The sequence below is a fragment of the Pleurodeles waltl genome, chromosome 1_2 (genome assembly GCF_031143425.1).
Source record: "Pleurodeles waltl isolate 20211129_DDA chromosome 1_2, aPleWal1.hap1.20221129, whole genome shotgun sequence".
NCBI lineage: Eukaryota > Metazoa > Chordata > Amphibia > Caudata > Salamandridae > Pleurodeles > Pleurodeles waltl.
The window spans coordinates 335,286,920-335,310,261 of NC_090437.1; the positions used below are offsets into that span (position 1 = coordinate 335,286,920).

Consider the following 23,342-nt stretch of genomic DNA (forward strand, 5'->3'; position numbering starts at 1 on the left):
GCTCTGTTTCTAGAAATGTCCCTCCCACCAACCCTGATGACAGAATGTTAGAGAGGGAACTCAATAAGTTGAGGGTGGAACAAACCAGACTGAAGCTTAAAAAGCAACAGCTGGATTTGGATAGACAGTCTTTTGAATTAGAGAAGGAAAGACAGAAGTTGGGTTTAGATACCCATGGTGGCAGCAGCAGTATTCCCCATAGTCATCCTGCAAAAGAGCATGATTCCAGGAATCTGCACAAGATAGTTCCCCCTTATAAGGAGGGGGATGACATTAACAAGTGGTTTGCTGCACTTGAGAGGGCCTGTGTTGTACAGGATGTCCCTCAAAGGCAGTGGGCTGCTATCCTATGGCTATCATTTAGTGGAAAAGGTAGGGATAGGCTCCTTACTGTGAAAGAAAATGATGCTAATAATTTCCAAGTTCTTAAGAATGCACTCCTGGATGGTTATGGCTTAACCACTGAACAGTACAGGATAAAGTTCAGAGAGACCAAAAAGGAGTCTTCACAAGACTGGGTTGATTTCATTGACCATTCAGTGAAGGCCTTGGAGGGGTTGTTACATGGCAGTAAAGTTACTGATTATGACAGCCTGTATAACTTAATCCTGAGAGAGCATATTCTTAATAATTGTGTGTCTGATTTGTTGCACCAGTACTTGGTGGACTCTGATCTGACCTCTCCCCAAGAATTGGGAAAGAAGGCAGACAAATGGGTCAGAACAAGAGTGAACAGAAAAGTTCATACAGGGGGTGACAAAGATGGCAACAAAAAGAAGGATGGCTGAGTACATGAAAAAGGCCAGTAAAAACATTCAGGCCAGCCAAGAGCTCCAGAAGCAATGGCATGATCAGAAGGCTGTTTTGGTTCAGTACCAACCAGGGCAGAAAGTGTGGGTCTTGGAGCCTGTGGCCCCAAGAGCACTCCAAGATAAATGGAGTGGTCCCCACACAATTGTTGAAAAGAAGGGAGAAGTCACCTATTTAGTTGACTTAGGCACTGCCAGGAGTCCCCTTAGGGTGCTCCATGTCAACCGCCTGAAACCCTACTATGACAGGGCTGATCTCACCCTGCTCATGGCAACTGATGAGGGACAGGAAGAAGACAGTGATCCTCTACCCGATCTCTTCTCTTCCACAGAACAAGATGCTCTTGTGGAAGGTGTAGTTTTGGCTGATTGTCTTACTGCTGAGCAGAAAGATAATTGCATAAATCTCCTAGGACAAATTTCAGAACTCTTCTCTACTGTGCCAGGCACCACTTCTTGGTGTGAGCACACTATAGATACTGGAGACAGTTTACCTGTCAAAAGTAAGATCTATAGGCAGCCTGACCATGTCAGGGACTGCATAAAGCAAGAAGTTCAGAAAATGTTGGAACTAGGAGTGGTTGAGCACTCTGACAGTCCATGGGCTTCTCCTGTGGTACTGGTACCAAAACCCAATTCTAAAGATGGAAAGAAGGAAATGCGGTTTTGTGTAGACTATAGAGGTCTCAACTTGGTAACCAAAACAGATGCTCACCCTATACCCAGGGCAGATGAGCTCATAGATACACTGGCATCTGCCAAGTATCTAAGCACTTTTGATTTGACTGCAGGGTATTGGCAGATCAAATTGTCAGAAGATGCTAAACCTAAGACTGCATTTTCTACCATTGGAGGACATTACCAGTTTACTGTAATGCCTTTTGGTTTGAAAAATGCACCTGCCACTTTTCAGAGGTTGGTGAACACAGTCCTGCAAGGGCTGGAAGCTTTCAGTGCAGCATATTTGGACGATATAGCTGTCTTTAGCTCCAGCTGGGATGATCACCTGGTCCACCTATGGAAAGTTTTGGAGGCTCTGCAAAAGGCAGGCCTCACTATCAAGGCTTCAAAGTGCCAGATAGGGCAGGGTAAGGTGGTTTATCTGGGACACCTTGTTGGTGGGGAACAGATTGCACCACTTCAGGGGAAAATCCAAACTATTATTGATTGGGTTCCCCCTACCACTCAGACTCAGGTGAGAGCCTTCCTAGGCCTCACTGGGTATTACAGGAGGTTCATTAAGAACTATGGCTCCATTGCAGCCCCTCTTAATGACCTCACATCCAAGAAAATGCCTAAAAAGGTATTATGGACAGCAAACTGTCAGAAAGCTTTTGAGGAGCTGAAGCAGGCCATGTGCTCTGCACCTGTCCTGAAAAGCCCTTGTTACTCTAAAAAATTCTATGTCCAAACTGATGCATCTGAATTAGGAGTAGGGGCAGTCCTATCACAACTTAATTCTGAGGGCCAGGATGAACCTGTTGCTTTTATTAGTAGAAGGTTGACCCCTAGAGAAAAGCGTTGGTCTGCCATTGAGAGGGAGGCCTTTGCTGTGGTCTGGGCTCTGAAGAAGTTGAGGCCATACCTGTTTGGCACTCACTTCATTGTTCAGACAGACCACAAACCTCTACTTTGGCTAAAACAAATGAAAGGTGAAAATCCTAAATTGTTGAGGTGGTCCATATCCCTACAGGGAATGGACTATACAGTGGAACATAGACCTGGGAGTAGCCACTCCAATGCAGATGGACTCTCCAGATATTTCCACTTAGACAATGAAGACTCATCAGGTCATGGCTAGTCTTATTGTCCTTCGTTTGGGGGGGGGGTTGTGTAGGAAAGTACCATCTTGCCTGGCATGTTACCCCCATTTTTCACTGTATATATCTTGTTTTAGTTGTATGTGTCACTGGGACCCTGGTAACCCAGGGCCCCAGTGCTCATAAGTGTGCCTGAATGTGTTACCTGTGTAGTGACTAACTGTCTCACTGAGGCTCTGCTAATCAGAACCTCAGTGGTTATGCTCTCTCATTTCTTTCCAAATTGTCACTGACAGGCTAGTGACCATTTTTACCAATTTACATTGGCTTACTGGAACACCCTTATAATTCCCTAGTATATGGTACTGAGGTACCCAGGGTATTGGGGTTCCAGGAGATCCCTATGGGCTCCAGCATTTCTTTTGCCACCCATAGGGAGCTCTGACAATTCTTACACAGGCCTGCCACTGCAGCCTGAGTGAAATAACGTCCACGTTATTTCACAGCCATTTTACACTGCACTTAAGTAACTTATAAGTCACCTATATGTCTAACCTTTACCTGGTAAAGGTTAGGTGCAAAGTTACTTAGTGTGAGGGCACCCTGGCACTAGCCAAGGTGCCCCCACATTGTTCAGAGCCAATTCCCTGAACTTTGTGAGTGCGGGGACACCATTACACGCGTGCACTACATATAGGTCACTACCTATATGTAGCTTCACAATGGTAACTCCGAATATGGCCATGTAACATGTCTATGATCATGGAATTGCCCCCTCTATGCCATCCTGGCATAGTTGGCACAATCCCATGATCCCAGTGGTCTGTAGCACAGACCCTGGTACTGCCAAACTGCCCTTCCTGGGGTTTCTCTGCAGCTGCTGCTGCTGCCAATCCCTCAGACAGGCATCTGCCCTCCTGGGGTCCAGCCAGGCCTGGCCCAGGATGGCAGAACAAAGAACTTCCTCTGAGAGAGTGTGTGACACCCTCTCCCTTTGGAAAATGGTGTGAAGGCAGGGGAGGAGTAGCCTCCCCCAGCCTCTGGAAATGCTTTCTTGGGCACAGATGTGCCCAATTCTGCATAAGCCAGTCTACACCGGTTCAGGGACCCCTTAGCCCCTGCTCTGGCGCGAAACTGGACAAAGGAAAGGGGAGTGACCACTCCCCTGACCTGCACCTCCCCTGGGAGGTGTCCAGAGCTCCTCCAGTGTGCTCCAGACCTCTGCCATCTTGGAAACAGAGGTGCTGCTGGCACACTGGACTGCTCTGAGTGGCCAGTGCCACCAGGTGACGTCAGAGACTCCTGCTGATAGGCTCCTTCAGGTGTTAGTAGCCTATCCTCTCTCCTAGGTAGCCAAACCCTCTTTTCTGGCTATTTAGGGTCTCTGTCTCTGGGGAAACTTTAGATAACGAATGCAAGAGCTCATCCGAGTTCCTCTGCATCTCTCTCGTCACCTTCTGATAAGGAATCGACTGCTGACCGCGCTGGAAGCCTGCAAACCTGCAACATAGTAGCAAAGACGACTACTGCAACTCTGTAACGCTGATCCTGCCGCCTTCTCGACTGTGTTCCTGCTTGTGCATGCTGTGGGGGTAGCCTGCCTCCTCTCTGCACCAGAAGCTCCAAAGAAATCTCCCGTGGGTCGACGGAATCTTCCCCCTGCAACCGCAGGCACCAAAAAGCTGCATCACTGGTCCCTTGGGTCTCCTCTCAGCACAACGAGCGAGGTCCCTCGAATCCAGCGACTCTGTCCAAGTGACCCCCACAGTCCAGTGACTCTTCAGCCCAAGTTTGGTGGAGGTAAGTCCTTGCCTCGCCTCGCTGGGCTGCATTGCTGGGAACCGCGACTTTGCAGCTACTCCAGCCCCTGTGCACTTCCGGCGGAAATCCTTTGTGCACAGCCAAGCCTGGGTCCACGGCACTCTAACCTGCATTGCACGACTTTCTAAGTTGGTCTCCGGCGACGTAGGACTCCTTTGTGCAACTTCGGCGAGCACCGTTTCACGCATCCTCGTAGTGCCTGTTTCTGGCACTTCTCCGGGTGCTACCTGCTTCAGTGAGAGCTCTTTGTCTTGCTCGACGTCCCCTCTCTCTTCAGGTCCAATTTGCGACCTCCTGGTCCCTCCTGGGCCCCAGCAGCGTCCAAAAACGCCAAACGCACGATTTGCAGCTAGCAAGGCTTGTTGGCGTTCTTTCGGCGGGAAAACACTTCTGCACGACTCTCCACGGCGAGAGGGATCCGTCCACCAAAGGGGAAGTCTCTAGGCCCTTTTCGTTCCTGCAGAAACCTCAGCTTCTTCTGTCCAGTAGAAGCTTCTTTGCACCCGCAGCTGGCATTTCCTGGGCATCTGCCCATCTCCGACTTGCTTGTGACTTTTGGACTTGGTCCCCTTGTTCCACAGGTACCCTAGATTGGAAATCCACAGTTGTTGCATTGCTGGTTTGTGTCTTTCCTGCATTATTCCTCTAACACGACTTCTTTGTCCTTAGGGGAACTTTAGTGCACTTTGCACTCACTTTTCAGGGTCTTGGGGAGGGTTATTTTTCTAACTCTCACTATTTTCTAATAGTCCCAGCGACCCTCTACAAGGTCACATAGGTTTGGGGTTCATTCGTGGTTCGCATTCCACTTTTGGAGTATATGGTTTGTGTTGCCCCTATCCCTATGTTTCCCCATTGCATCCTACTGTAACTATACATTGTTTGCACTGTTTTCTAAGACTATACTGCATATTTTTGCTATTGTGTATATATATCTTGTGTATATTTCCTATCCTCTCACTGAGGGTACACTCTAAGATACTTTGGCATATTGTCATAAAAATAAAGTACCTTTATTTTTAGTATAACTGTGTATTGTGTTTTCTTATGATATTGTGCATATGACACTAAGTGGTACTGTAGTAGCTTCACACGTCTCCTAGTTCAGCCTAAGCTGCTCTGCTAAGCTACCATTATCTATCAGCCTAAGCTGCTAGACACCCTATACACTAATAAGGGATAACTGGGCCTGGTGCAAGGTGCAAGTACCCCTTGGTACTCACTACAAGCCAGTCCAGCCTCCTACACAGAGTTATTAAAAAATAAATATATAAATCGCTGTCCACATTTTGCGTCGGTGTTGCGTCACTGTTTTCACACAACCCAGATGCAAAATCTAATGTTAAATCTCACAGTTCTCTCAAATGTACCCATGATAGACCACAATCAATCAATCAATCAGTGGTACTTGTAGAGTGCAGCTAATCACCCATAAGGGTCTCAAAGCCTTGGGGGTGGGAGGGTTGTTGCGCAGTTCAGTCAAAGAGCCAGGTCTTGAGGTCCTTCCTGAATTGAGGCAGTGAGGGTGATTGCCTGAGATGTAGCAGTAGAGAGTTCCAGGTCTGCGCAGCAAGTTAGGAGAAGGATCTTCCTCCGGCCGAGGTCTTGCAGATCCCTGGGATAGTGGCCAGAGCCAGGTGGGCGGAGCAGAGATGTCTGGTGAATGTGTAGAAGGAAAGGTGGTGGTTGAGGTATGCAGGTCCAATGTTGTGGAGGGTCTTGTAGGCATGAGTGAGGAGCTTGAAGGTGATTCTTTTGTTGATCGGGAGCAAGTGGAGGTCTCTCATGTGACCAGAGATGTGGCTGCGGCGGGGGATGTTCAGGATAAGTCTGGCTGAGATGTTCTGGATTCTCTGCAATTTCTTTTGGAGTTTTTTGGGTGGTGCTGGCGTACAGTGCGTTGCCCTAGTCGCGCTTGCTTTTGATGAGCACCTGGGTGACCATTCTCCTGAACTCAGTGATGATCCACTTGAAAATCTTCTGAAGCAAGTAGAGCGTGTGGAAGCAGGAGGATGAGACAGCACTGATTTGGCGGTTTGTTGACAGTAAGGAGTTGAGGTTGATGCAGAGGTTACATGCGTGGTCAGTGGGTGTGGGGGGGTGTTCCAATCGCTGCAGGCTACCAGGAGTCATCCCAGGCAGACGGGGTGGTTCTCAGGATGAGAACTTTGGTTTTGTCAGAGTTGAGTTTGAGGCAGCTACTTTATTCAGGTGGTGACTGCCTTCATCCTGTTGTGAAAGTTGCTCTTAACGGCTGTAGATTTTTCGGGGAGGGAGAGAGTCAGCTGGGTGTCATAGGAGACAATGTTGGGTCCGTGGTTTCTGATGATATCTGCAAGAGGGACCATGTAGATTTTGAAGAGGGTGCGGCTCAAAGAGGAGCCCTGAGGAACTCTGCAGCTGATCTCTATAGGTTCTGAGGAGAACAGTGGAAGCTTGGCTCTTTGGGCTCAGCCGGTGAGGAAGGAGAGGATCCACTCTAAGGCTTTTCTGCAGATGCTGAAATAGTGGAGTCTTGTTCACAAGGTGTGGTGGGAGATGGTGTCAAAGGCGGCAGAAAGGTCCAGGAGGATAAGGGCTGCGGCTTTGCCTTGATAGAGGAGAGTATGGATATTGTCTGTTGCGGCGAGGAGCGCAGTCTTGGTGCTGTAGTTGCTTCTGAAGCCTGATTGGGAGGGGCCCAGGGCGTGGTTCATTTCGAAGAAATTTGGTGAGTTAGGTGTTGATGGCCTTCTCAATGACTTTTGCTGGGAAGAAGAGCAGCGAGATGGGTCTGTAATTTTTTAGGTCCATCGGATCGGCAGAGGGTTTTTTCAGCAGGGGTTGATTTCTGTGTGTTTCCAGTCTTCGGGGAAGGTGGCGGACTTCATGGAGCAGGTGATGGTGCAGCAGAGTTCGGGGGTGATGGTGGCACCGGCTTGGTTGAAGATGAGGTGGAGACAGGGGTCTAAGGGGACTCCAGAGTGGATGGTTTTCATGATCTTTAGGGTGTCATCAGTGGTGAGGGTGGTCCAGTTTAGCAGGGTCGGCTGAGAACTGGAGCATTTAGGTGCGTGGTTGCGGGTGAGGTGGGTCCCGGGTTGCGAAGCTCTCGTAAATGTCTATGATCTTGCGGTGAAAGAAGGTGGTGAGGCTTTCGCAGAGGTCTTTGGAGGGGGGATGTCTGTGATATCTGTGCTGGGTTTGACAAATTCTTTGACCATGGTGAAGAGTTCTTTGCTGTTGTGTGCGTTGGCATTAATACGTTCCTGTATGGCAGTTTTCTTTGTGGCTCTGATGAGGTGGTGTTCGGGTTGGTCTGGACCTGGAAGTGGAATTGCTCCATGTCGGATGAGTGGTCGTCAGAACTAGTTGTGAGGCGGAGGGTGTTTTTGTGAACGATGGCAATGCCTCCCCCTGGACGGTTGATGTGGATGATTTTGTAACCGTCGGGATGGCGATGTCCAGTGCTGAGGTGGGAGTTCACCCAGGTTTCCGTGAAGAAGGTGATGTCGGGGAAGATGGAGTCGAGCAGGTCACAGATCTCCACAGCGTGTTTGTTGAGGGATCGTGTGTTGAGTGGGATGCATCTGAGGTGGTCGAGTCCTATTCTTGGGGGCCGTGCAGTTGGTGGGTCTGGTCTGCGGAGGCAGGAGAAGGTGCAGTTGCGGCGGGTGAACAGGCCTTGGGTGTCATATAGGGACACAAGGTGGCAGACGATGGATTGTCTGGTGTTGAGGGCGTGGAGGATGCTAGCGTCGTAGGTGTACCAGGGCCTGGCCGCCATTAAGTAGCAGTAGGGAGGTGGGAAGGGCTGGTCATCTGGGAGGCATGAAGCAGCGCTGGAAGAGGCGGGCCTCATGGACAGAGTAGCAGCAAGGGCGGGAAGGAAGAGGCACAGAATAAAGGGAAAAAGAGAAATACTGAAGGAATATAGAAAATTTAAAAGTTCTAAAAGTTCTAGAGAAGCAGAACAAGAGATGCAAAACATGTTTGAAGTGTTAAGATGTTATATCGCTTCTTGTGATGTCTGTTCCCGTGAGGTTTGGAGTTTTGATAACACTTGCTGTAATGCCGTGATGTCACTTGTATACTGCCTAACTTGGTTAGTCCCCTCACTTTTTTTTATGAGTTGTGCCCTGTGTAAATGCTTTGTTTATTTACAGACCTTCCCTACTCTGATATGATATATGGCTGTTTCCAGCCATCTCAGTGGTATACCCTTAGAGCACCCAAGGTTGTAATGCTTTAAGCGTTTTTCTTCTCTGGACTGTCATGTCTCTGAAGCAATGTGGGATTATGTTAAAAAAAACTCACCTAGGTGGAAAGGGTTTATTTTTTAGAAAAAAATTATGAACACCAGATTTTCATTAAATCAATAAATGATTTGAAGATCGTTTTTTTAAGAGAGTGTACATTGTGGTAAGAGAAAAATACAGGGGCAAGGCGGTTAGGGAATAGGTAATAAATCACCACCCTACTTTGCGGGGTGGTGGGGGGAGGTTTTATTACGCGATTGCTTTACCACGCACTTCGTTGCTTGGTTTTACTTGTGAGAATGTGTCACGAGTGTCACATATTTGGCAGATGCATGTCACTCTTAAGTGCACTGAAACCATGGAATTGTAACTCATAAGAAACATGAAAACTTGGAAGTTATGTTTAAAGCACTAGTAGTTATGACCTAACGTCCCTAAACCTATAAACTCTAAAAAATAAATCTCACCTCAAAATATAATCTAAAACATTATCACCCTAATTTCTGTAATTTTGAAAAGTTGCAAGGATATCGGGACACACACAAGCCTTGTTTTTTAACCAAAAAGTCATGCACTCGTTTTTCTCCAGTAGTACGTGTCCAGCCACGGAACAAAACAGAGCGCCGACTTAGTGTTTTTAGTTTGTGCTGCTGCTAAGTCCGCTTTCTATGCCAAATGGAAACGTGTGACAGCATCGCGGGATTGCCCGTCTGTTTTCATCCTTTTCTCGCGAGAGGCTCGCAGAGCTATGTGAATTCTCTTGGCGGAAGCTCTTTCTCTTTCCGGCGGCGGATCTCAGGCGAGCTGCGAGGATGAAGGTGAGCAGCCGATCCTGACTGCCGAGAAGCTCCCGGAATCGGGAAATTGTGCAGTCAGCGGGTTTGGTTGGTCCTGGGGGCGATAACCGAAGGTTTTCAAGGATTTACATCGCGATGCTGAGTGGGATGGAGGCAGATGGAGAGAGGGAGTAAGAAAAGCCGGGCTCCCCCTCCAAGATGGCGGCCTCCTGCTATCCGAGGCACGGGCTGCAGACAGGTCCCATTACAGGAACAGAAGGCTCAACCGGAGGACCCTGTTCTCCAGCAGGCGATCGTGGAGTCCCGCGGTGGGGAGATAGGTCACGGGGGCTGAAACGCATGGTTAATGCGGGGAGCGGCACCGGTAGCCCTTATCGTATGCCTTTAGCACTTTGTAACGTTTGACTGTTGTAGATTTGCCACTATGATAGTTGACCGTAGCCTCGTCCTAGGCTTTGAGGAGAGTTCCTGATCTTAGACCAGGTGTTGGCACTTCTAACCGGAGCGTGTTGCTTGACACTAGTACTTCCATGACCGTGTTGCTGGATCAGGTGCCATGCTGGCGTCCCCACTTTTTTGAGCAAGCATATATTAGCTGAGACAACACCCTCGTCTTCCTTTTGAGCCGTCAAGTTCGAGTTCTTTTTGGATGGGAATCCTAAATATTTATTCAAAGTTTTGTACTTTTTAAATTCACATGCAGCTCAAAGAGCAAGGTTTTCTGCTACAAAATGTTTTAGGCGTGTTAAACACGCTGGCTGCAGGTCCCACGTGGACTTTACTCACCGCAACTTGCATATCGTTGTCAGTGGTTGGCGTTGGCATGTCATTTTGGCCGATATTTGGGCACGTGGTATTTGAATGTCATGTGCTTTTTAGGTTTCGAATCCGACTGGTACATTTTTTTTCCATATTGCAAACCCCGTTAAAAGTAGTTTGTCGGAACCAGAGTTGTCTGGTTGGTGTAACAGATATATTTTTTCTGTGGCAGTTGTGACACCAAGGTGCCATCAACAAAAAATAATGAGAAGATTAAGAGTCTTTTTTTAACGTAATGTTTTTTTTTGTATGTGCTTTAGCTCAACATATCCTTCCCGGCCACTGGCTGCCAGAAGCTCATCGAAGTTGACGATGAGCGCAAACTCAGAACTTTCTATGAGAAGCGCATGGCCACCGAAGTTCCTGCTGATCCCTTAGGCGATGAGTGGAAGGTGAGACGATACTACGTGTTTATGCGCCTTGTGTGGGGCTGCAATTGACCCTCAGACTGCATGGCAAAGTAACTTGGGCGCAGGGTGTGCAGTTGGAGGTTTGTAATTGAATTGTTTTTGAAATGCAAGAGTTAAGCATTTTCATCTTAGTATCGTTCCTTTTTCTATACAGCATACAAGTAGTGGAGTGAAATAAGTTGCTGTTTGTATTGAGGTTCAGGTTAATGTCTCGTGTGTGCGAAAATGATTGTTTTGTACCTATACGTGCCGCGTTTTTTTATATTCTGTTTTTGTATTTTACAAGTCTGCAGTGTAATGCGCTTAACTTGCTCTTGTCTGTTGATATATTGAAACAATGCACCTATAATCATGTAGGCTATCAGTTGATTGCTGTTTATTTTTTTTTTATTTTTTTTTTTTAAATGTCGTTTGGGGTTAGTGTGGTTTAACCGCTAGCGGTGGATTAAATCCGTAAATTACAGCACACTTGAAAGCGTGCCACGGAATACTGTTGTGGCCTTTACTGCTCTGTTTCAGAACGATATCTGCGGGGGGAGGGGTGCCAATAATATGTTAATGTTACTAACTCACCTCTGTAGCCATCCCAGCCCTAATATTGTCATGTTTCACTTATCTAGGGGTATGTTGTCCGCATCAGCGGTGGCAATGACAAGCAGGGGTTTCCCATGAAGCAGGGCGTCCTGACCCACACTCGTGTCCGACTGCTGCTTAGCAAGGGGCACTCCTGCTATCGCCCAAGAAGAACTGGTGAACGCAAGCGTAAATCTGTCCGTGGTTGCATTGTTGATGCCAACTTGAGCGTGCTCAACTTGGTGATTGTGAGGAAAGGTGAGCTGTATTCGTTAATGGTTATACACGCTTTCTTGTCATTTTGGAAACACTCGTCTACTTCCTGAGTGAATGAGTGAATAAGTAAAACTACTGCATTACTTTACCAAGTGAATAACCGGCTAGTTCTTAGGATCCTTTCAAACGTCTATTATAGCAATGGAATAACTTGTGAAGTTGCAGGTGCTAATGCCAAGGTGACTCAATTTGTAAGGATGCAAGCTTTAATGCGCTAGTTTGTAATAGAGATTGCAGCCTGCATTCTAGATGATGCAAGATTGTTGCCCTCTCAGTATATTATGGGAAATATAGGCTAAAGTCGTACAATGAATTTGTTAATATCTACTTGGGTTTTTGTGTGGGTTTGGAAAACTTGCCTTTAGTCCCTGTTCATATAAAGTTCACTTAGAATGCACGCTTACGGTGCAAATTGTATCAGCATGTGGCTGTTTTTCTAATGATTGTTGGCCTTGTAGGCGAGAAGGATATTCCCGGCCTGACTGACAACACTGTCCCCCGACGTCTTGGTCCAAAGAGAGCGAGTAGAATCCGCAAGCTCTTCAACCTTTCCAAAGAAGACGACGTCCGCCAGTATGTTGTGAGGAAGCCCCTAAGCAAAGAAGGTAAGGGCACACAACTCTCCTCCACAGATGAAGTTTCATTGAGTCGTTCATTAAGTTTTTTCAGTTTGAGATCATTTTTGTAGCCCAGCCATATTCTGTTTTCTAGTTTCAGAATGAGGTGGTTACGTATTACTGCCAAATGCCAAGTTTACCTTTAGGATGCTACCCTTCCTGTCTCCCACCCCGTAACCCAGGTTTAAAATAAGATTTAATGCTTTCTCTTTCTCCAATTTTATTTGTGTATTAATAGGTTTCATTCTGTTTTGTGGCAACTTAGGTATTTTACTTCTAGTAACCTTGCAGATCATATAAATGCCGTTTGCTTGCCATGTGCCTTTCATGTCTTTTTGTACACATCTGGGAAACCTAGGGTCACTTGAACCTGTCTGCAAGGACAGGTTGCCTGGTGACTTAGTTGCTTACCTGTATCCTTGATTGAATCAGTTGACCTAAACTTGGATTCTAAATTACAAATGAAGCCCATGCAGTAGAGCCCTCCACCTCATCTTTTCCCCCTGCATATCCTGATCTAATAGGTTTTGCCTGGACGGCAAATGCGCTGTCTCTGCAAGACTTTTACATACAGTGGGCTTACTGCCTGGCCATAGCATAACAACTGTTCGCTTCAGCGTTGCTTTCATTTCCTTCGTTCCCCGTTTGTGTCACAATTTCTTTTCTCCATCCATTGCTCCCACTTTCAAAGCTACGTTTTTCTTTCTGTTCAGACACTTCATAGGAATACTTGTGTTTTCGGTCTGTCTCCCATATCCCCTTCCACGTAGCTTCTGTTCCTGTAGTGCCCCCCTCCCTCCCCGTTTTCTTGCCTACTGCTATCTGCCCTTACAAAACACTATTCGTTCCATTACATATCTTGCGAGAAAAACCTCTGAAGTGCTCCGTTACTCATTGAAATTAGATTGATTCTATATCAAACTCTTCCAGTAAGATAATCAATAAGATTTTTCAGTTTATTTGGCTTCCCTAATAGTTCAAAGGAAATATATTATAACTATGTTTGTTTTCTTCCCTGCAGGCAAGAAACCTAGAACAAAGGCACCCAAAATTCAACGTCTGGTGACTCCTAGAGTGCTGCAGCACAAGCGCAGACGTATTGCTCTGAAGAAGCAGCGCACTAAGAAGAACAAGGAGGAGGCATCTGAGTATGCCAAACTTCTGGCTAAGAGGATGAAGGCAAGTCATTTTAATACTAATTTATTGTTCCGGAAAGGATGAAAGATTGAGTTGCCCTTACAGGGACTCAACTGTGACTAGCTGGTCACACCAATGTCTGCACCAAGCATTTAACTACTCGCAGTTTGCGATCGACAACAGCAAGGATTGCATTTAATGATGCAATTGTAGGCGTTAACCCAGTTTGACTAATAACATTTCTATCAATGAATGTAACTTCCGCTATATGTCAATTACCGGAGTCCTAATATGGTGCACTTAGTTTTCCTTCGGCATTGCTAAATGATTTTGAGAGAAAAGGAATGTACGATTGTTTAGAGATACTTAATACTACATATCAATTTTTGGGAATTGATCTATGATGAATGCACTGTTCTACGTGATGATTGCTCTTGTATCACAGTCGTTTTTAACAATGAGCTGGCCTCCGGTTGGTTTAATCAACACTAATACTGACCTGGTTCCACCTCCTTTAATAATCTGAACAACTCTCTGGTACACTACCCTGTAATGGTTGTGCAATTCGTGTAAGAAGTCGTCTTTGCGGCCTTCGCCTTGTGATGTTTGCCATTTGTATGTAGTAGAGTCCTTTGTGTCGTGCAGTTTTCCCATAGCCAGTTGTCTAGTTTGTAACTGGTTCATGCTACTTGCAAGCATGTAATAAATTACATGCTGCATTTGTTTGGGAGTTCATGGTAGTTGTGTTTATTGCATTCATTCTCCTTGTCCTCTGTCCCCCATTGTCAGTGTATGGTTATGGTGCTTATCACCACAGTTTTGTATTGCCCCCGGGAGTCCCGGTGCGTGTAAATAATTTCAAGTAAAAACCCTGTACCTCCACGAAATATGAGGTGGTCTTGTCAGTGGATCGTATCATGAGGTTTATTACTACTGTGTAGCTTGTGAGCTACTGGTAGCTCTCAAGTTACCCACAAGTAGCTGTTTTCAGGCAGGCCGGCTTTCTAAATCAGGATCTCATGCTTGGTTGAATTACTGTGCTTACCAACATTAAAAGGCGTGCTTCTGAGGCGAAGATGGGTATTTTCAAAACCTCAAAGTATTTATTTAGGGGAAAAAGATTGAATGTCTTCAAAGTTTATATTTGAGTGTTAAATCATGCTGTGTAGGATATTGTAAGAAGTTGGCTCTATGTACAATTTCAAAGTAAGAAATAGCATGCACAGAATCCACGGGTTCCCCTTAGAGGTAAGATAGTGGCAAAAAGAGATAATTCTAATGCTCTATTTTGTGGTAGTGTGGTCGAGCAGTAGGCTTATCAGAGGGAAGTGTTAAGCATTTGTTGTACACACACAGGCAATAAGTGAGGAACACACACTCAAACAATTCCAGGCCAATAGGTTTTTATATAGAAAAATATATTTTCTTAGTTTATTTTAAGAACTACAGGTTCAAGATTTACAAACAATACTTTAAATGAAAAGTATTTCACTCAGGTATCTTAGGAACTTTGAATTATCACAATAGCATGTACAGTTTTGGCAAAAATGGCAATAAGCTATTTTAAAAGTGGACACAGTGCAAAAATCAACAGTTCTGGGGGAGGTAAGTAAATGTTAAGTTCACAGGTAAGTAAAACACAGGGTTCAAAGTTGGGTCCAAGGTGGCCCACCGTTGGGGGTAAAAGGCAACCCCAAAGTTACCACACGAGCAGCTCAGGGCCGGTCAGGTGCAGAAGTCAAAGTGGTGCCCAAAACACATAGGCTTCAATGGAAATAGGTGTGTCCCAGTTCCAGTCTGCCAGCAGGTAAGTACCCGCGACTTCGGAGGACAGACCAGGGGGGTTTTGTAGGGCACGGGGGGACACAAGCAGGCACAGAAAGTACACCCTCAGCGGCACAGGGGCGGCCAGGTGCAGAGTGCAAACAGGCATTGGGTTTTCAATAGGAATCAATGGGGGGGGGACACAGGAGTCTCTTCAGCGATGCAGGCATGGGGGCTCCTCGGGGTAGCCACCACCTGGGCTAGGCAGAGGGTCGCCTAGGGGTCGATCTTGCACTGCAGTTCGGTTCTTTCAGATCCTGGGGGCTGCGGGTGCAGTGTGGTTTCCAGGCGTCGGGTTCCTTGAAGCAGGCAGTCGCAGTCAAGGGGGGCCTCTGGATTTCCTCTGCAGGCGTCGCTATGGGGGCTCAGGGAGGTCAACTCTGGCTACTCATGGGCTTGCAGTCACCAGGGAGTCCTCCCTCTAGTGTTAGTTTTCTGCAGGTCGAGCCGGGGGCGTCGGGTGCAGAGTGGAAGGTCTCACGCTTTCGGCGGGAAACATGTGGTCTTTAAAAGTTCCTTCTTTGTTGCAAAGAGTTGCAGTTTCTTGAACAGGGCCGCTGTTCTCGGGAGCTTCTTGGTCCTTTAGATGCAGGGTAGTCCTCTGAGGCTTCAGAGGTCGCTGGACCCTGTTGGATGTGTCGCTGTTGCAGTTTTCTTCGAAGTAGGGAGGCATGCCGGTGGGGCTAGGGCCAGATCAGTTGTCGTCTGTCTTCACTGCAGGGCTTCAGGTCAGCAGTCCTTCTTTAGGTTGCAGGAATCTATCTTCCTCGGTTCTGGGAGCCCCTAAATACTCAATTTAGGGGTGTGTTTAGGTCTGGGAGGGCAGTAGCCAATGGCTACTGGCCCTGAGGGTGGCTACACCCTCTTTGTGCCTCCTCCCTGTGGGGAGGGGGGCACATCCCTAATCCTATTGGGGGAATCCTCCATCTGCAGGATGGAGGATTTCTAAAAGCAAGAGTCACCTCAGCCCAGGACACCTTAGGGGCAGTCCTGACCAGGAGGTGGTGACTCCTTGTTTTTCTCAATATCTCCTCCGGCCTTGCCGCCAGAAGTGGGGGCAGTGGCTGGAGGGGCAGGCATCTCCACTAGCTGGGATGCGCTGTAACAAGGGGGTGAGCCTTTGAGGCTCACCGCCAGGTGTTGCAGTTCCTGAAGGGGAGGTGAGAAGCACCTCCACCCAGTACAGGCTTTGTTCCTGGCCACAGAGTGACAAAGGCACTCTCCCCATGTGGCCAGCAACATGTCTGGTGTGTGGCAGGCTGGCAAAAACTAGTCACCCCACGCTGGAGTCGGGTATGTTTTCAGGGGACATCTCTAAGATGCCCTCTGGGTGTATTTTTACAATAAAGTGCACACTGGCATCAGTGTGCATTTATTGTGCTGAGAAGTTTGATACCAAACTTCACAGTTTTCATTGTAGCCATTATGGTGCTGTGGAGTTCGTGTTTGACAGCCTCCCAGACCATATACTCTAATGGCTACCCTGCACTTACAATGTCTAAGGTTTTGCTTAGACACTGTAGGGGCATAGTGCTCATGCACCTATGCCCTCACCTGTGGTATAGTGTACCCTGCCTTAGGGCTGTAAGGCCTGCTAGAGGGGTGACTTATCTATGCCATAGACAGTGTGCGGTTGGCATGGCACTCTGAGGGGAGTGCCATGTCGACTTAGTCATTTTCTCCCCACCAGCACACACAAGCTGGCACTCAGTGTCTATGTGCTGAGTGAGGGGTCCCCAGGGTGGCATAAGACATGGCGCAGCCCTTAGAGACCTTCCCTGGCATCAGGGCCCTTGGTACCAGGGGTACCAGTTACAAGGGACTTACCTGGGTGCCAGGGTTGTGCCAATTGTGGAGACATGTGGAGACAAAGGTACAGTTAAGGGAAAAGAACACTGGTGGTGGGGCCTGGTTAGCAGGGTCCCAGCACACTTTCAAATCATAACTTGGCATCCGCAAAGGCAAAAAGTCATGGAGTAACCATGCCAAGGAGGCATTTCCTTACAGATATGCATTATTACTAATATTAATATGACCTTGTTGCTATAGCTGTTATGTATTACCCGAGTAAAGGCATTTGATATTCTCAGTTTTTGTTTTGTGTTGTGCTTCCCGTTACTGCTGACATCCATGCTTGATGCACTGAGGTGATCACTACTACTACTACTTATCTTGCATACGGTGCCCACAATTGTAATCTAGTCTGATGTGGTCATTGTCACAACACTAATATTAGTGGCTCTGGTTGGTTTTCATTCAACATGAGTAGCAGTCATTACAGAAAAGGTTTGAGCCCACTGGTCTACTGTATATTAATTACTGGATTTCTTTGAGGGCTCACGGTGGTTGTATTCTTGCATTCACTCGTCTTGTGTTGTCTGTCCTCCATGACATAACGTTTGGTTATGGTGGTTATCACCTCAGGTTTCTACTGTGCGGGTATCTGCTTTATAGATGATCCCATCACCGAAATCAAGGTTGGCAAATATCACCACTTCTGCTGAACAGACCACGCTATGACAGGGTCTGCAAACTATGAATTTTGGCAAACTTATGAAAATTCCTCTACATGTTGTGCCTAATTACCGTGCACACTGAAGTCCACCAGCTTAGCTTCCGACCACTGATAGAACCACCTCAATCTTGAAATGGAGTGTTGCTTTAAAATTAGACCTACAGCACTTTCTGCTCAGCTTCACGTTGCGTAATTAGAGATTTTCAAGCGTACCGGGCTAGCATAAACTCGTAAGAGGCAAACATGTAATCACAGGTCTACATCTGATATGACCTATACGTTTCGCCTTATGTTTTTTTTTTTTTTTCTGTCGCCCAGTCTGTTCTAGTGACAACTGAGATTTGTGGAACAGTGTAGGACCATCTTCTGTCTGATAATACTTTATTTTTGATTTGTCGGTGATGTTCTTTGTTTCAGCTTCATGCAATAACAATTGCTAGTCGTCTGCGTTTTAAAAACTCATGATAAAGTACTTGTACCAAAATACATTGCTTTTACGTAACACAAGGGAGGTATTGGTGCGTATAGCTCCACAAAGTAAATTGACAAAACTTTTCCATGTAGTACCAATATACCTTTGTCCAGAGCAGCGGACCTTGCTGTCGAGATGCGATTACCTGCAATATGGCCAGGACAACTACCAATGTGCACATATTTTCTTTTTTGGAGTCTCACGATTTTATATTTTTTTGTTTTGTTGTTTTACGGATCAATTGAAATTTTTTTAAAGCTCATCCTAGAGTAAGTGTCGATAAACTTGGTCTGTTCTACGTTTTAATTTTTCATCCTACTGTTTATCTATTTGCGTGGTTGATGCGGATTGCTTTATAGAACTTAGTTTGGTGCTCAGGCTAAGTTCTACAACATAGCCAGACTCCTATTTTAAACGCAGTCAACAAGGTGCAAGTGCTTTTATACGATAGGCTTAAAAATGGTGTTTGAAAGGTTAGACGCTGCGGTTGTTAATTGTTAGAATGCTCTTATTATTTAGTGCATTAGTGCAAACGGACACAGCATAGTAAGCAAATAAAGGGGGGACCTATCTTGTACGAAGCCATCTCATTTGGGTGAACTATGGGACTCTTGTAGGTTTATATTGAGTAGAGTTTGATATTCGCAGCACTGGCACCAAGTGCTGCGTTGGCTCAGTCTCCTCCGTGGGGGAAACGGCATCTTTGTGCTTCATTGTTGGCGTCCCAACTATTCAGTCTCTCTCTTGCGGGCCCGCTTCCCAAGTTTTCTAATAGCTGTGCAGAGGACTGTCTATTATACCTGGGTTATTCCTTACAAGACTGTTGACTGGACCCCCCGCCACCTTAGTTGATGATGAGTTGGCAACTCGTTTGCGATGTCAGTGTCTGGGGTGACTTGCGAGATCACAGTAGTTTTATTCTCCGACACAGTGAGTACTTCCTGTATATCTATCTTGTGATGGCCAGTGACCGTGTTAAACCACATGAACACAGGGTTAAAGTGGTACATTTTTTTAGAGCAATGCTCAGATCGTACAGTTCAGTAGGAGTGTGATCTTAAAAGTAGAGTCAGACTGCTTGGGCGATCCATTTAACAGGGCATTCGATTGGCTCATCTCGAGTGCACTCGGCATGCCCTGGAGACACAGGTCTATTGCGAGTCATAGGTAATTAGGAGATAAAGACAAAATACAGGGTCTCTTGTTTCGCAGTTTCATGAAGAAAAGTGTTTTTATACTGAAGGTGCACGTATTAAAACGTGTTTGAATGGCAGTATGTGATTTTCATAGGAACATGATTTCTTAGAATACTTTTACCGAGAACCTATTTCACCTAAACTGGTTAATGGAAATTGGCAGGATGACTGGCATTTTTCTTTTCATAGAAACCAATTAATAGAATGTCGTTTTTATCTGAAATTTACTTTTGCATGCTTATGTTTAAATGTAAATGCAATGGTTTTAATTCTTTCAGCAGCATTTTATTTTTTGGGCGTTAGTTTGTACGTATTTTTTTACATTGTCAAACTATTACGATGCTTTTAGTTCGCTGCATCCTCCCCTTTACCACCATTAAACACCATCCATCCCTGCCCCCTAAAAGTCCTTTGCCACACCTAAACTACACCCATTCTTGACACCTGAGGTCCACACGTTTTCTCACCAGGCCTCATCTCTACCCATCTGTGAACTGTACAGATTGCAACACTCCACACATCAGTCCATCTGAAAACCTTCAGGTCTCTAAACTCGGTCTATTCCTCATCACTTAAAAAATAAAATAAAAATTGAAAAAAACAACTTAACTCCCATGAACACCAACCTTCCCTAACCTCTGAAAACCAGTTATCGCCCTTAAACAACACCCATCCCTGGACATACAAAACTCACTGCCCTAAACTCCACCAAAGTTTAATGTAATTTTGGATTGTTCCTTAAAATACCTTTCCCTTTTTAAATTCAATTTATTTATATTTTCTTGAATTTTTATTTTTTTCCCATGACACGGTTTCCACCAATATGGTTTCCCAGTTATTTTTTCATTAATTCATATGGATCATTTGTATAAAAGATTTGTTTAGTTGGCTCTACACTTCTTACAATTGAAATCAAACGATGTTAGCATCAGGAAAAGTGTCTCGTGCTTGTGGAGCAGAAGTTAAATGAATAACAACCAGACTTACAGAATAATGCAGTATTACATAATAAAATGTCAAGAGCGCAACACGAAAAAAACAGGCAGAGGGCCGGAGCATGGAGCATTCTCGCAAAGGATTATTTATAAATTAGCTGAAAGGAAACGTATTGAAATGCATAACTATTTTTCCAGATTGCTTTTTATGGTAAAATAGTTTAAGGAAGACACACCTTGCATTATTTAGTAGCTAGTGATGGTTCTGCCATTGACTGACTGGTGTTTTTTTTTATTTTTTATTTTTTAAATTTAGGAAGCAAAGGAGAAACGCCAGGAACAGATTGCCAAGAGACGCCGGTTGTCTTCACTGAGAGCCTCCACCTCAAAATCTGAGTCCAGTCAGAAATAAAACAAGCAAAATAAACTTTATTTTTTGTGGTCAGATCTGTTGTAATATTTATTATTTACTTCTCACTGCAGCTTTTCTGCAAAGTCTACGTGATTGCCATCTGCGAAGATGGCTGGCAGAAAGATGAATATTAAAACAGTCTATGAACATAATATTTCCAGGGAATGCTCAGGCAGGAGAAAATGTAAAGTATAAATCACTACGGTGTATTAAGAGATGTTCCTTTTACTTCTCAGTGAATATCACTGACACATCGCTCATGTATTGCCTAGAATTAGCCGCAGATGTTTGCTATTCGTGTGTGTATATATATGGTCGATGGCATGTGTAGCTGCAGCTACACATGCTGTGCATATCCCGCCATCTAGTGTTGGGCTCGGAGTGTTACAAGTTGTTTTTCTTCAAAGAAGTCTTTTCGAGTCACGATATCGAGGGACTCCTCCCCTTTCGGCTCCATTGCGCATGGGTGGCGACTCCGTTAGATTGTTTTCTTTCCGCCATCTGGTTCGGACGTGTTTCGGTTCGGAAAGTTAGTTAAATCTTGGAAAACTCAACGGTATTGTTTGCGTTCGGTATCGGGTTAGTTATAGCAGATCGACACCGAATAAAAGAAGAGCTCCAAGGCTCATGGAACGGACCCCGTTCCGCTTCGGCCCCGAATGCCACAATAAGTATCCTTACACAGACCAGCATTTGGTCTGTAATTTGTGTTTGTCCCCCGAACACAAAGAGGATACCCGCGAGGCCTGTCAGGCATTTCGGTCGAAAAAGACGCTACGGGACCGGAGAGCTCGAAGGCTTCAAATGACGTCGACGCCGTCAGGACACCATGACGTCGTAGAAGAGTAGGAGACTTTCTCCATTCCTGACTTGGAGGAGGCCGAAAGTGAGCAGCCGGTGAAAACCGTGAGTAAAACTGTCCCAGCCAAAACTCACACCAAAATAATGAAAGCCCAGGGGACGCCACCGCCGGCAGGCCACGGCTTAACCCGTAAACATGGTGACCAACCATCGGCACCGAAAAAGGGACACACGTGTCGAAGACATCCGACTCGGGTCGAAATGCCGGCACAGACTATGCTCGGCACCGAGATACTGGCTCCGACCAAAATCTGCACGAGAGATCGGCACCCCGAAACCAAAAAAGGTGGCTTCGGAGCCGAAAAAGACTGCAGAAAAAGTTTTGGTGCCGAAACACCCAGCATCGGAGCCGAAACTAAGCTCCTATTCCGAAGAACCAAGGCCTTTCATCTCAACTACAAGGCCATAAATTTGGACAATAATTAGAGCTGGGAGAACCAGACTATACACAAAGAAAGCTCCATATTCAAAAAGACACAGGGAAAATCACAGGGATGAGCCAGGATGACCCAGATGCATGGGATCTATACGATGCCCCAGTATCTGAAAATAGTCCAGATTGCTACCCGGCAAGACCGTCACCACCAGAAGACAGTACTGCTTACATGCAGGTGGTGTCCAGAGCAGCTACTTTTCACAATGTAGTGCTACATGCTGAACAATACTTTGTCATCAACACACAGCCAGTACCAGAGTCTGCCGATGTTACCAGGGATGTTAAAACACGCAAAACAAGTGTTTCAAGACCCTGTCAGATGCAGAGCCATTACACCTAGGGTGGAAAAAAAGTACAAGCCTCCCCCTACGGACCCTGTGTACATCACGCAACAACTAACACCAGACTCGGTGGTAGTAGGTGCAGCCCGCAAAAGGGCAAACTCAGACTTCTGGGGATGCACCACCACCCGACAAAGTAGAAAGTTTGATGCAGCGGGGAAAAGGGTTGCAGCACAGGCAGCCAATCAATGGCGCATTGCCAATTCACAGGCTTTATTGGCAAGATATGACCAGGGCTCATTGGGATGAAATGCAGCATTTTATTGAACATCTTCCCAAGGAGTTTCAAAAGCGTGCACAGCAAGTGGTGGAGGAGGGCCAAGGTATCTCCAACAACCAGATACGATCAGCTATGGACGCAGCGGACACAGCCGCCAGAACTGTAAACACAGCGGTCACTATTCGGAGACACGCATGGCTACGCACCTCCCGATTTAAGCCAGAGATCCAGCAGGCTGTGCTTAATATGCCCTTTAATGGACAACAGTTGTTTGGGCCGGAGGTGGATACAGCTATAGAGAAGCTAAAGAAGGACACTGACACGGCCAAAGCCATGGGCGCGCTCTACTCCCCACAGAGCAGAGGCACCTTTAGGAAGCCTTTTCGAACCTAAAGCACAGAACCCTCAACCTCACAGGCCAGACCCACATACCAGGGCCAGTATCAAAGAGGAGGCTTTTGGGGACAATATAGAGGTGGACAGTTCCCTAAAACCAGAGGGAAATTCCAAAGCCCAAAGACCCCACAAACTAAACAGTGACTTCAATGTCACAAATTCCCAACACAACACCAGTGGGCGGGGAGAGACTCACAGATTATTACAAAAATTGGGAAGAAATAACTACATACTCGTGGGTCTTAGCCATTATCCAACATGGTTATTGCATAGAATTCCTACAATTACCACCAAATGTGCCTCCAAGAATACACAACATGTCCAAACAGCACTTGGATCTATTACAACTAGAAGTCCAAGCGTTGTTACAAAAAGAGGCAATAGAACTAGTACCCAACCACCAGAAAGGAACAGGTGTTTATTCCCTGTATTTTCTAATACCAAAAAAGGACAAAACTCTAAGACCCATCTTAGAAC

At 46.0% G+C, this 23,342-nt stretch overlaps 1 protein-coding gene across 1 annotated transcript; it reads left to right on the top strand.

The window, feature by feature from the left end:
• Positions 1–9,319: 9,319 nt before the first annotated feature.
• Positions 9,320–20,644, top strand: RPS6 (ribosomal protein S6). The gene is made up of 6 exons (XM_069239273.1): positions 9,320–9,446; positions 10,505–10,636; positions 11,275–11,485; positions 11,962–12,108; positions 13,142–13,303; positions 20,520–20,644. The coding sequence occupies exons 1-6, from the start codon at positions 9,441–9,443 to the stop codon at positions 20,609–20,611; spliced, it is 750 nt and encodes a 249-aa protein (XP_069095374.1). The 5' UTR covers positions 9,320–9,440; the 3' UTR covers positions 20,612–20,644.
• The last annotated feature ends 2,698 nt before the right edge of the window (positions 20,645–23,342 follow it).

Bases quoted from the DNA above. Each gene is read 5' to 3' on its own strand.
- RPS6 (XM_069239273.1), top strand. The intron at 10,637-11,274 runs GTGAGACGATAC...TCACTTATCTAG, and splicing joins CCTTAGGCGATGAGTGGAAG to GGGTATGTTGTCCGCATCAG. The intron at 11,486-11,961 runs GTGAGCTGTATT...TTGGCCTTGTAG, and splicing joins CTTGGTGATTGTGAGGAAAG to GCGAGAAGGATATTCCCGGC.